Consider the following 14,549-nt stretch of genomic DNA (forward strand, 5'->3'; position numbering starts at 1 on the left):
TGCTAAATAAGTAATGTAATATTTGACTTAAAGGACTTAGAAAAAAAAGAACAACAAACAAAGCCCAGAGCAAGTAGTAGAAAGGAAATAATATAGATCAGAATGGAAATAAATGGAAAAGAGTCTAAATTGACAATGCAAAAGGTAATTGAAACCAAGAGCTTATTCTTTGAAAAGACAAAGAAGGTTGCAAAGTTTTAACCAGACTTATCAAGAAACAGAGAGATTATGCAAGTAAATAAAATCAGAAATGAAAGAGGAAAAGTAAACAACTGACATCATAGAAATAGGAATTATTATAAGTAAATATTAAAAACAATTATATTCCAACAAAGTAGACAATATTGAAGAAATAGATAAGTTCCAAGTAACATATAGTCTTCCAAAACTGAATAAAAAAGAAACAGAAAATACAGGTAGTCTTCAAAAATGTATACACATTTTAACAGCTGATAGCTCAATTTTGAAAATTAAATATATATTAATAAATACTGCCTTTACAATAATTCAAAGTGTGTGTGTATATTCTTTTGGGATACCCTATATGTACAAACTGATTACAACTAATGAAATCAAAGGAGCAATCAGAAAACTCCCAGCAAATAAAATTCCTGGACTGGATGGCTTCACAGTTAAATTTTACCAAGCATTCAAAGAATAACTAACACCTATCTCTCTCAAGCACTTCCAAAAAATTCAGAAGAAATGAAAACTCAGCAAGCTCAATTTATGAGAGCAGATAAAGTACTACAAAGAAAAAAATTGTAGGCCTTTATTCCTGATGAATGTAGATACAAAATCCTCAACAAAATATTAGCAAACTGAATCCAGAAGTACTTTAAAAAGATTATAGTCAAGGGAGACAAAATGGCAGCAGTATAGATGGATGTGTCCTGAGCCTTGTCCCAGAACACATAGAGTGAGCAACTAAATCAAATAACACCCACCCCAAATTGGCGAAGTAGACACAGCTGGTGAGACAATTTGCAGCCAGGAAGGGCAGAGGACACCTGGAGAACAGTAAAATCAGGGATCTGGGCCAGAGAGAACTGCGATACCTCCGAGCCCAGAGGGTCAGAGGAAAACTGCATGGCACCAAGGCTGATCCGTCAGGATAGGCACAGCACCTGACTGTGAAAAGGAGGTCTGTAGGGCTGCTGGTGGCAGGAGATTCTAGATCTGGGTCCACAGTCACGAAAGACTGAGCCCAGAGGAGGCAGCCTGGAAGGCTGCCTAGATCTTGCAGGGCTGGGAGGAGAGGTGTAGCTCTTTATCCTCTTTTTGGTCTTGGCTTTTCTTCACTGAACCTAGTTCATAGGACCTTTCAAATACAGACACTCACCTGTGGCTGAGGTTCAGAAGGTGGTGCGGACAAGTGGAGTCTGGGGAGAGGCTGGGGTGAGGAGAGGGTTCAGGAGAGGTGGCCACAAGTCTGGCGCTGAGTCATACCTGATTGTGGGACCTAGATAGCCATTTTCTCCTGAAGAGATAGCCCCTCCCTGCAGTCTCCAGGCAACCAATACAGCCACACTTAAACTATGCCCTGAGTGGTACAAAAGATAAAAAAAAAATCTGAATAGTCCCTGAGAGTCCACAGGGACTGGCCTAAAGAGAGGCCTTCAGTCCCAGCAACAGGAAACTGAGAAGCCACAGACAGTACAGAAGAGTGGAATCTTAACCCAGCCAAAGGAATGACACTTTGCTTTTTCATTTTTATTTTATTATCTTTTTTTCTTTATTTTCCTTTTTTCATTTGTTTCTTTATTTTCTGTTTCTTTGCATTATTTTCCATCATTCTAATTTATTTTATTTTTTATCCTATTTTTAAATCAATTTAAAAATTTTTTATTAGTATTTTCTTCTCTTTATTTCTTCTTATCCATTCATCCTCATTCTACTTTCTCTATACTGAACTGAGGTCCTCCCCATATTCATCCAATTCTTAACCTTACCTTCTGTATATAAGATTCTGTCCCCATCTTCTTTACTGGGAATTTGGTGTTTGTATAATTTTGGTTTACCTGTTTGTTCTCTGGTGTTTTCTCCATATATATATTTTTTTCCCTTTTTCTTCTTTTTTCTTTTCTCACATACCATTTTTATTCTCTCTTCAATATCATTTGTGCTCTCTTTTCTCTCCCCCAATTCTCTTTTCTCTGGTGGTCACTTATATTGGGGTTATCAGTGTTGTGAGTACATTTGTGTTTTGTTCCCTTTGTGTCGTGTCTTTGTCAAGGTTAATTTTATCCTTTTTGGCCAATGTGCTAGAGCACGAGCCACATAACCAGACACCCGGAGAGGAGACTTCATCCATGAATGTGTCAATAACACTCCAGACCCAACTATAGAAACAGGAAGAAGATGGCAGTGAGGGAGAGAGTGTGAGTGAGTGAGGGAGCAAAAGAGGAGTATGTGGTCGTGATGTGTATGTGTGTGTGTGACTGAGGCACAGTTAGATCCTGCAGGACCTTCTGGGGCAGTCTAACTGGGCTCACCTAACTAGGAAACCTCTGCTACCATTGCAAACGGTCCTGGAGTGGCTGGCTCTTCCTCAGAGGCCTCACCTTTTTTAAAGGGAGAGCTGCTGTGACTGGGAGCTCAGCCTCACTTCCACTCAGGGTGCCCTAAGATAACATCTGGGATTCTACAGCCAACCCTGCCAGGGACCTGCTATCTTGGCTGCAGTCCCACGGTCACTGAGACTCCAGCCACCCTGGGCACAGGCTCCAGTGAGTTCTGAAGTGTGTTCTCCTCTGACTGGCCCAATGTTTTAGCCCAGGGCCCTGCAACCAAGTGAACAGCAGACATGTGAGCAGCCTACTACCATCCGAGGAGCAGTAATCCCGTGAGCAGCCTGCCCCATGCTGAGGAGCAGCAGCCTCACGTGGCCTGCTCCCATCAAAGGAGCAGCAGCTGTGTGCGCAGCTCACCCCTGTCTGAGATGCAGCAGCCACATGGACAGCCCACTCCTGTCCAAGGCGTAGCAGCTGCGTGAGTAGCCCACCCACATTCAAGGAACAGCAGCCATGTGAGCAGCCCACCCCCATGTGAGGAGCAGCAGCTTCACAAGCAGCCCGCCCCCATTCGAAGAGCAGCAGCTGTGCAAGTGGCACCGCCCATTTGAGAAGCAGCAGCCATGTGCATAACTCACCTCCATCTGAGGAGCAGCAGCCTCGTGAGCAGCATGCCCCTGTCCAAGGAGCAGCAGCTATGCCAGTGGCCCACACCCCATCTGAGGAGCAACAGCCATGTGTGCAACCCAAACCTGTCCAAGAAGCAGCAGGCACATGAGCAGACTGCCCCCATCCAAGGAGCAGCAGCCACACGCACAGCCTGCCCATGACCGAGGAGCAGGAGACCCACACAGCCCGCACTCACCCAAGGAGCAGCAGCCATGCGCACAGTCCACCTCCATCCAAGGAGCAGCAGCTCCCTGAGTAGCCTGCCCCTATTCGAGGAGCAGCAGCTTCCTGAGAAGCCCACTCCGGTCCCAGGAGCAGAAGCTGTATGAGCAGCCCACCCACATCCAAGGAGCAGAAGCCCCATGAGCAGCCTGCCCCCGTCTGAGGAGCAGCAGCCATGTGAGTTTCCCAACCCCATCCAAGGAGCAGCAGTGGTACATAACCCACCTCCATCCCAGGAGCAGGAGCCTCGTGAGCAACCCACCATAATCTAAGAGGCAGCCTCCCCCCACCAGACAGAGGAGCCACAACTGCGGCAAATAGCGCCCACAAGAGGAGTTGCCAACAACTGAGGAGCAGCCGCTGCCACAACCACCTGAGGAGCAGCCTCCACCCAAGGAGCCACTGCCACCCAAGGAGCAGCCCCTGCACAACTCGACAACTAGATCCTTTGGTGAAAACAAAATTGGGTAGACAAAGCAACCTGCAAAGGACAGAAAAGGAGGAATTGCCAGAAAAACAGCTAAGTGAAAAAGAGCCATGCAATATGTCAGAAAAAGAATTCAGAATAAGGGTCATACAGTTCATAAACCAGATGGATGAAAATATCAACAACTTACGTAAGAATCAAGAAGAAATAAAATGTGATGTAGCTGCAATAAAAAACACTATGGAAAGTTTCAACAGTAGACTAGGAGAAGTGGAGGACCAAAGTAGCAAATTAGAAGACAGGGAAGGAAAACACACCCAAACTGAACTGCAATTAGAGAAAAAAATTAAAAGACAGGAGGAGAGCCTAAGAGAGCTTTGGGACAACATGAAAAAAAGCAACATATGAATAATAGGGGTGCCAGAATGACAGGAAGAGGAACAAGGGTTAGAAAATCCATTTGAAGAAATGTCAGAAAACTTCCCTGATATGGCGAAGAAAAAAATCACACAAGCACAGAGAGTCCCAAACAAGATGAAACCAAAAAGACCCACACCAAGACATGTCATAATAACAATGGCAAAGAGAGAATTTTAAATGATGCAAGAGAGAGACAGAAAGTTATGTACACGTGATATTCCATTAGATTATCAAATGATTTCCCAACAGAAACACATCAGGCCAGAAAAGAATGGAAGGAAATTTACAAAGTGATGCAAAGCAAGGGACTGAATCCAAGAATACTCTATCCAGCAAGGCTATCATTCAAAATTAAAGGGGAAATAAGGAGCCTCACAGATAAAAAAAGGAGGTGGGGGGCTATGAGCGTTTATCACTACCAAGCTAGCAATTCAAGAAATGCTAAAGGAACTGGTATAAAAACAAGAAACAAAAAGGGAGGAAGGAACACAGTCACAAAAAATAAAAATGGCTAAAAACAAATACCTAACAATAATAACTTTAAATGTAAATGGACTAAATGCTGCAATCAAAAGACATTGATTGGCTTAATGGATAAAAAAACATGACCCATATACATATATGCTGTCTAAAAGAGACCAACCTCAGAATAAGGGAATCAAACAGACTAAAAGTGAAGGAATAGAAAAATATCTTTCAGGCAAATGGAAATGAAAAAAAAGTTGGAGTAGCAATACTTATATCTGAAAAAACAGACCTCAAATTGAAGGCCATGACAAGAGATAAGGACAGCCACTTCATAATACTAAAGGGATCAATACAACAAGAGAATATAACCCTGATAAACATATATGCACCCAATGCAGGAGCACCCAAATACATTTAAAAAACAAATTCCTCGAAGGTAACAAGGGAGAGATAAAAAACAATACAATCAGAGTAGGGTACTTTAATACACCACTGACATCCGTGGATAAATCCTCTAGACAAAAAATCAGCAAAGAAACAGCAATCCTAAATGACTCACTAGACCAGATGGACTTAACTGACATGTTCCAAACATTTCAACCTAAAGCCACAGAATATACATTCTTGTCAAGTGCACATGGGACATTTTCAAAAATAGACCACATATTATGTCACAAGCAAAGTCTCTCCAAATTCAAGAATATTGAAATCATATCAAGCATCTTCTCAGACCACAATGGCATAATATTAGAAATAAACTACAATAAAAACAATCAAAAAAATTAAAACACTTGGAAAAGGGAGAGTGGATCTTGTCGGAGGCCTGAAAATCCACAACTGCAGCGACTGCTGAACAGTTGTGAGACCCAGAACACCGCTCCCCAGGTGGCGCGAACAATTGGATTCAAAGGAGCTCTTCACTACAACATGGAAAGGTCAGATTTCCCCGGGATAGCATGAGGTTTCTGGTCCTGCCGGGAGAGAAACATGCAAGCGCATGGCGGGAGCTGGAGGACCTGGGAGGTCCATGCCTGGAGAAGCCTGTGGCTGTTGGGGCCAGTGTGATCTGTGATTGTGGAACGGCATCACCAGAGCTGCTAACAGGGGGGATCTCTAAAGAGCAACCCATTTTGATCTGACGCAGAGGGATAGCCTGGGAGTTTCAGGGGTGAGCAGTCTGCGTGAACTTTCCCCGCCAGCCTCCATAAACCCATATTGAGTGCCATAGAGATAAAAAGGCTAGAGAGGCCTTAGAGTCCTGGAAGTCAACGCAGAAACACTGCCACCCAGAGGCTGAATCACAAATTGACTCAGGTGCAATCAATGAAGGAATAGAGAAATTAAGACACCGCCTGCTTAAAAACCAGGTCTGGCTTACAACACTGAGGAGCAGTGAAACGCAGAGAACTGCAATACTGTCCTGACTGGGAAACAGGCGTGCCAAACAGAACAATAGAGGAAGTGAATGACCTTCACTACTGCACATTTTATTTTATTTATTTTTATTTTCATTTTTTGCATTATTTACATAAGAAACTATTTTTTTATTTTTTCCTTACTTGATTTTACCTTTTTAATTATTACATTTTTATTTGCAATCAGCATTATTACTACTACTATTTTACCTTTTTTATTTTATTTATTTTTCTTTTTTATTATTATTTTTTAAGTGTCATTTTATTTTCTCTTTATTTTACTTCAGGATTAGTGTTCTACAGTCTATATCCATCTTTCCTTCACCATAGTTTCATTCTATTGTAACTCTACCTTTATGCCATCACTCTCTTCCTAACCTTTCCCCTTTTGGTTTCCTGTTAATCTTAACCCTTTCCTGCTCTAGATTTTCCCTATTCTTTCTGTTTACCCCCTGCTAAAATCTCACACTACTTACATATCTAATTTCCAATCCCCTGCTCCAAGTCCATACACACCTCTCTCTTCGCTATCTTAACTATAAAAAAAATGATTTTTCTCTCTGTCCTTTTGTTGTAGTTTGCTTGAATGTTGATTATATCAAATTTTAATGCTTTTTTGTGAGATGGTTTTGCTTATTCATTTTTGTGGGTTTTTTTTTTTCTGTTTGCTTTGTTTTTGTCTTTTACATCTGTTTTTCCCTTGCCTTGCTTGATATTAGTTGGTATTGTACTTTGTATTAATCTCCAGGTACTTGTTGTTAGCATTTGCTGTGATTAGTGGTTGTTCTATTGGAGTTTTCTCCACATATATATAGTTTTTTCCCCATTTCTCTCTTAGTCTCTATTATTTTTTTTATTTTTTTCTCCTTTTCCCAATTTCATTTTGATACTCCTTTTTTTTTTCTTTTCTTTCTTTTTACTCTTCTTTCTCTCCTATCCCCTAATTGGCCTTTCTCTGGTGGTTACCTTTATTGGAAGTCATTAATATCGTGAATACATCTCTGTTCAGCGCCTTGTATGTTGTACCTGTTTGTGTTGTATTTTGTGCCTTTAAATCAACGCAGGAGAGAGAGAACTACATAACCAGACATCTGGAGAAGAGAGACTATGGGGAGACAAATAAATAGCTCACATATGTACGAAAAGCAGGCATCCCCAGAAAAAGAAAGTAAACGGATTAGAGGCAAGCAACATATCAGAGAGAGAATTCAGAGAAATGATCATAAGGTGGCTGAAGAGAATGGAAGACAAATTCGAAAATGAGTAAGAACCAAGAGGAAATGAAGAAGAACCAAGAAGAAATGAAAAATGACATCGCTGCTGTAAAAAAACTCCATAGAAAGCATCAAGAGTACACTAGAAAAAGCAGAGGACTGTATCAGCGAGCTAGAAGACAAGATGGAAGAAAATACCCAAGTACAGCAGCTTCTAGAAAAAAAAGATTAAAAAGCAGGAGGAGAGCCTAAGGGAACTTTGGGACAACACAAAACAAAACAACATCCGCATAATAGGGGTGCCAGAAGGAGAGGGAAATTAGCAAGGAATAGAAAACCTGTTTGAAGAAATGACAGAAAACTTTCCTGATATATGGAAGAAAGACCCACATAAATCCAAGAAGCACACAGAGTCCCAAGCAAAATGAACCCCAAGAGACCAATGCCAAGGCACATTATAATTAAATTGGCAAACACCAACAACAAAGTAAGAATCTTAAAAGTGGCCAGAGAGAGAAAGAAAGTTACATACAAAGGAACCCCCATCAGACTATCAATTGATTTCTCAACAGAAACTCATCAGGCCAGAAGAGATTGGAATGAAATATGCAAAGTCATGCAAAGGAAGGGTTTGAATCCAAGAATACTGTACCCAGCAAGACTATCAATCAAAATTAAAGGTGAAATCAGGAGATTCACAGACAAAAAAGGACTAAGGGAATTTATCACCACCAAACCAGCAATGCAAGAAATGCTAAAGGGTCTGTTGTAAAAAAAAAAAAAAAGAAGAAGAAGAAGAAGAAGAAGAAGAAGAAGAAGAAGAAGAAGAAATAAGAAGTGAAGAAGGAACACAGGGGTATAGAATAAAAATGGTGACTTATAAGTACCTATCAATAATAACTTTAAATGTAAATGGATTAAATGCCCCAATCAAAAGACATAGGGTAACAGATTGGACAAGAACACAAGACCTATATATCTGCTGTCTACAAGAAACCCACCTCAGAAAAAAAGACGCACACAGACTGAGGGTGAAGGGATGGAAAAAGGTTATCCAGGTGAATGGAAATGAAAAAAAAAAAAACCCTGGGGTAGCAATACTTATATCTGACAAATTAGATCTCAAAGTGAAGGACATAACAAGAGATAAGAAAGGCCACTTCATAATACTAAACGGCGCAATCCAACAATAAGAAATAACTCTGGTAAACATATACGCACCCAATACAGGAGCATGCAAATACATAAAAAAAACCACTGGAGGATATCAAGGGAGAGATTAACAGCAATACAATCATTGTAGGAGACTTTAATACCCCACTATCACCATTGGACAAATCCTCTAAACAAAAATTCAGCAAAGAAACATCAATCCTAAATGACTCACTAGACCAGATGGAAATAATCGACATCTTCAGAACATTTCACCCCAAAGCCACAGAATATACATTCTTCTCAAGTGCACATGGGTCATTTTCAAAGATAGATCATATGTTGCAATATAGGCAGAGTCTCTCCAAATTCAAGAAAATAGAAATCATATCAAGCATCTTCTCAGATCACAGTGGCATAAAACTGGAAATCAACTACAATAAAAACAATCCAAAAAAGTCAATCACATTGAGACTAAACAGTATGCTATTAAACAATGACTGGGTTACCAGAGAGATCAAGGAAGAAATAAATAACATCATGGCAACAAATGACAATGAAAACAAAACAATCCAAAATGTATGTGACACAGCGAAAGCACTCTTGAGAGGGAAATTCATAGCTCTACAAGGCTACTGCAAAAAACAAGAAACAATGGTAATAAATTACCTAAACCTACAACTCAAAGAGTTAGAAATAGAGGAACAAGAAAAGCCCAGTGTAAGCAGAAAGAAGGATATAATAAAGATCAGAGAAGAGATAAATGACATAGAGACCAAAGAAACAATACAAAATATCAACAAAACCAAGAGCTGGTTCTTTGAAAGGATAAACAAGATTGATGAACCTCTAGCCAGGCTCACCAAGAAGCAAAGAGAGAGGACCCAAATAAACAAAATCAGAAATGAGAGAGGTGAAAGAACCACAGACCCTGCTGAAATACAAAGGATTGTTACAAAATACTACGAACAACACTATTCCAACAAACTGGACAACCTGGAGGAAATGGACATATTCCTAGAAATTTATAACCTTCCAAAACTCAATCAGGAAGAATTTAAACAACTCAATAGGCTAGTAACTATGGAAGAAATTGAAGCAGTCATGAAAAAGCTTCCAGCAAACAAAAGTCCGGGGCCAGACGGCTTCACAGGAGAGTTTTACCAAACATTCAAGGAGGAACTAAAACCTATCCTTCTCAGACTATTCCAAAAAATTCAAGAGAGAGGAACACTTCCAAGCTCCTTCTTTGAATCCAGCATCACCCTAATACCAAAACCAGATAAAGACAACTCAATAAAAGAGACGTAAAGAGATGGAAGAACGTGCCATGTTCATGGATTGGTAGAATAAACATCATTAAAATGTCCATACTACTCAAAGCAATCTACACATTCAATGCACTCCCCATTAAAATACCAACTGTATATTTCACAGACCTAGAAAGAACTCACCATAAATTCATCTAGAATAAGAAAAGACCCTTAATAGCCGAAGCAATCCTGAGAAAGAAGAATAAAGTAAGAGGGATCTCAATACCAGATTTTAAGCTGTATTACAAAGCCACTATTCTCAAAACAGCCTGGTTCTGGCACAAGAATAGACATATAGTCCAATGGAATAAAATAGAGAATCCAGATATCAACCCAAACTACTATGCTCAATTAATATTTGACAAAGGAGAAATGAACATACAATGGAGGCAAGAAAGTCTCTTCAATAAATGGTGTTGGGAAAATTGGACAGATACATGCAAAAAAAATGAAACTAGATCACCAACTTTAACCATACACAAAAATAAACTCAAAAGAATACAGCACTTAAACATAAGACAGGAAACCATGAAAATATTAGAAGAATCCACAGACAACAAAATCTCAGACGTATGCCAAAAGAACTTCTTCACTGACACTGCCCCTAGGGCAATTGAAGCTAAAGAGAAAATAAACAATTGGGTCTACATCAAAATAAAAAGCTTTTTTACAGAAAAATAAACTATCAACAAAACAACACGAAAGCCCACTGTATGGGAGAACATATTTGCAAATGTTATCACAGATAAAGGTTTAATCTCCAACATCTACAGGCAGCTTATACAACTTAATAAAAGGAAGATAAATGATCCAATAAAAAAATGAGCAACAGACCTAAATAGAATCTTTTCAAAAGAAGTCAGAAAGAAGGCCAAGAGACACATGAAAACATGCTCAAAGTCACTAATTATCTGAGAAATGCAAATCAAAACGACAATGGGGTACCATCTCACACCGGCCAGAATGGTTATTATCAACAAATCAACAAACGACAAGTATTGGCGAGGATGCGGAGAAAAAGTAACACTCGTGCACTGCTGGTGGGAATAAAGACTGGTGCAGCCACTGTGGAGAACAGTATGGAGTTACCTCAAAAAACTGAAAATGGATCTCCCATTAGACCCAGTAATCCCACTCCTGGGAATATATCCTAAGAAATTGGAAACACCAATAAGAAAGGATATATGAACCCGTATGTTCATAGCAGCACAATTTACAATAGCTAAGATTTGGAAACAGCCAAGGTGCCCGTCAGTAGATGACTGGATCAGAAAACGATGGTACATCTACACAATGGAATACTATGCTGCCATAAAAAAGGAGGAATTTTTACCATTTGCAGCAACCTGGATGGAATTGAAGAACATTATGCTAAGTGAAATAAGCCAGTCAATGAAAGAACAATACAACATGATCTCACTCATTTGTGGATAATAAAGAATATCAGAAAGTGTTGAACAAAAAGATAGATACAGAGGCAGTAAAGCATCAAACAGACTGTCAAATTACAGCGGGAAGGTTAGGGAGAGGTGGGGGAGTTAAGAGATCAACCGAAGGACTTGTATGCATGCATATAAGCATAACCAATGGACACAAAACTCTGGGGAGGTGAGGGCATGTATGGGATTGGGGTGGGGGAGGCAATGGTAAGATATGTACACATATAATACCTTAATATAAAATGAAAAAAATTAAAACACTTGGAAGCTGAATAGCATGCTATTAAACAATGATTGGGTTATCAAAGAGATCAAAGAAGAAATTAAAAACATCCTGGAAACTAATGACAATGAAAACACAAAAATCCAAAATCTATGGGACACAATGAAAGCAGTCCTGAGGGGGAAGTTTATAGTTCTACAGGCCTACCTAGAAAACAAACAAACAACAACAACAACAAAAATAAAACACAAGAAAAAATGGTAGTAAATAATCTAACTCTACAACTTAAAGAATTAGAAAAAGAGCAACAAGAAAAGCCCAGAGTGAGCAGAAGGAAGGAGATAATAAAATTCAGGACAGAAATAAATGACATAGAGACCAAAGAAACAATACAAAAGTTCAATAAAACCAAGAGCTGGTTCTTTGAAAGGATAAACAAGATTGATGAATCTTTAGCCAGGCTCACCAAGAAGCAAAGAGAGAGCACACAAATAAACAAAATCAGAAATGAAAGAGGAGAAATAACAACAGACCCGAAATAAATACAAAGGATTACTAAAGAATACTATGAACAATTCTATTCCAACTAACTAGACAATCTGGAAGAAATGGACATATTCCTAGAAAAATACAACCTTCCAAACCTCAATCAGGAAGATTCTAAAAACCTCAATAGGCCAATAACTATGGAAGAAATTGAAGCAGTCATCAAAAAGCTTCATGCATACAAAAGCCTGGGGTCAGACGGCTTCACAGGGGAGTTTCACCAAACATTCAAGGAAGAACTAAAACTATCCTCCTCAGACTATTCCAAAAAATTAAAGAGGAAGGAATACTTCCAAGGTCATTCTATGAGCCAGAATTAACCTAATACCAAAACCAGATAAAGACAGCACAATGAAATAGAATTATAGGCCAATATCCCTCATGAACATAGATGCCAAAATCCTCAACAAAATTCTAACAAATGGGCTCCAGCAGTACATCAGAAAGATCATACACCATGACCAACTCGGATTTATCAAGGGATGCAAGGATGGTACAATATCCACAAATCAATAAACAGGATACATCATATAAACATATTGAGAGATAAAAATCATATAGTTGCTCTTTCTCGTCAACGAGACGGCGGAGCAGCCTCCCCAACAGACACAGAAATGCAGATCTTTGTGAAGACCCTGACTGGCAAGACTATCACCCTTGACGTTGAGCCCAGTGACACCATTGAGAATGTCAAAGCTAAAATCCAAGACAAGGAGGGCATCCTGCCTGACCAGCAGCGTCTGATTTTTGCGGGCAAACAGCTTGAGGATGGTCGCACTCTCTCAGACTACAACATTCAGAAAGAGTCCATGCTGCACTTGGTGCTTCATCTGAGGGGTGGCATCATCGAAACCTCCCTCTGCCAGCTCACGCAAAAGTACAACTGCGACAAGATGATCTGCCACAAGTGTTACACCCGCCTGCACCCCCGTGCTGTCAACTGCCACAAGAAGAAGTGTGGCCACACCAACAACCTGCGCCCCAAGAAGAAGGTTAAATAATGCCCCTCCACCAACTCCTTGGGTCTACAGGGCAGCCTTCTACCTGAACCCTGTGATGCTTGGGCCTCAATAAAGTTTCTCTTTTGTTGAATGGAGCAGTAAAAAAAGAATCATATATGCATTTCAATTGATGCAGAAAAAGCATTTGACAAAATCCAACACCCTTTCTTGATAAAAACTCTCAACAAGGTGGGAATAGAATGATCATACCTCAATATAATAAAACCCATATATGACAAACGCACAGCCAACATCATACTCAATGGGCAAAAAGTAAAACCATTTTCCATAAGAAAAGGAAAAAGATAGGGATGCCCACTCTCACCACTCCTGTTAAACATAGTACTAGATGTACTAGCCGTAGCAATCCGACAAGAAGGAGAAATAAAAGACATCCAAATTGGAAAAGAAGTAAAAGTGTCCTTATTCGCAGATAACATGATACTGTACATAGAAAACCCTAAAGACTCCATCAAAAATTATTAGACTTAATTAATGAATTTGGCAATGTAGCAGGATACAAAATTAACACCAATAAATCTGTTGGATTTCTTTACACCAATAGTGAACTTACAGAAATAGAGACTAAAAATAAATCCCATTTACCATCACAACAGAAAAATTAAGATATCTAGGAATAAACTGAACTAAGGAGGTAAAAGATCCTGTACTCAGAAAACTACAGGACACTGGGGAGAGAAACCAAGATGTCGGCATAGGTTAAACACCTAACCTGCAGCCTTGCACAACAATTTCAAAAATACAACTAAAAGTCAAAACGGACATCATCCAGAACCACAGGAAAGCTGGATGACTGAAATGCCCACAACTAGAAGGAAAGAGAAAACCACAAGGAAAATCAGAGGAGTCGTAAAAGCCTGAGGTACGGAGACACGGGCACGCGCGTGTGTGGGGAGGATGGAGCGGGAGAGGACGGGGCGGCTGAGTGCCTGGCCGGCGTTCTCTAGCAGGAAGGAGATAAAAGCTCCAGATTGCGCTGAACCCCAGCTCTGACTGCACTGAACCCCAGTTCCGGGCGAGACCCTGGGAAGCCAGGCTCATACTGGGGGAATTTGGGCTATAAGGTGGAAATGCAGGGGAGCAGCGAAAGGCAGAGCTCCGGAGGTGCGCACGGGAATGCGTGCAGAGGACAGACTGTTGCCTGTGCCACTGAATTGCCCTAGCGGGAAGGAGACAAAAGCTCCGGACTGCGCTGAACCTCAGTTCCGACTGCACTGAACCCCAGTTCTGGGCTAGACCCTGGGGACCCAGGCTCATACTGGGGGAATCTGGGCTGTAAGGCGAAAACGCAGGGGAGCTGCGAAAGGCAGAGGATGGACTGTTGACTGTGCCACTGAATTGCCCTAGTGGGAAGGAGACAAAAGCTCCGGACTGCACTGAGCCCCTGTTCCAACTACACTGAAACCCAGTTCTGGGCGAGAATCTGGGAATCCAGATTCATTGGGGGAGAGACTAGACTGTTTGGCAGTGGGCGAAACTCTAGAGCGCCTTTCTCTCAGAGGTGCT

General features: G+C 40.5%; 2 protein-coding genes across 2 annotated transcripts in view; one reads left to right on the plus strand and one right to left on the minus strand.

The window, feature by feature from the left end:
* LOC114229025 (vascular endothelial growth factor receptor kdr-like) overlaps positions 1–14,549 on the minus strand; it is a 677,074-nt gene that overhangs the window by 13,721 nt on the left and 648,804 nt on the right. The gene's annotated exons all lie outside the window — the stretch shown is intronic.
* On the plus strand, positions 12,592–13,113 carry LOC129148793 (ubiquitin-60S ribosomal protein L40-like). The gene has a single exon (XM_054714629.1). The coding sequence runs from the start codon at positions 12,636–12,638 to the stop codon at positions 13,020–13,022; it is 387 nt and encodes a 128-aa protein (XP_054570604.1). The 5' UTR covers positions 12,592–12,635; the 3' UTR covers positions 13,023–13,113.

This window comes from Eptesicus fuscus, chromosome 1 (assembly GCF_027574615.1).
Source record: "Eptesicus fuscus isolate TK198812 chromosome 1, DD_ASM_mEF_20220401, whole genome shotgun sequence".
In the NCBI taxonomy this organism is placed as follows: Eukaryota; Metazoa; Chordata; class Mammalia; order Chiroptera; family Vespertilionidae; genus Eptesicus; species Eptesicus fuscus.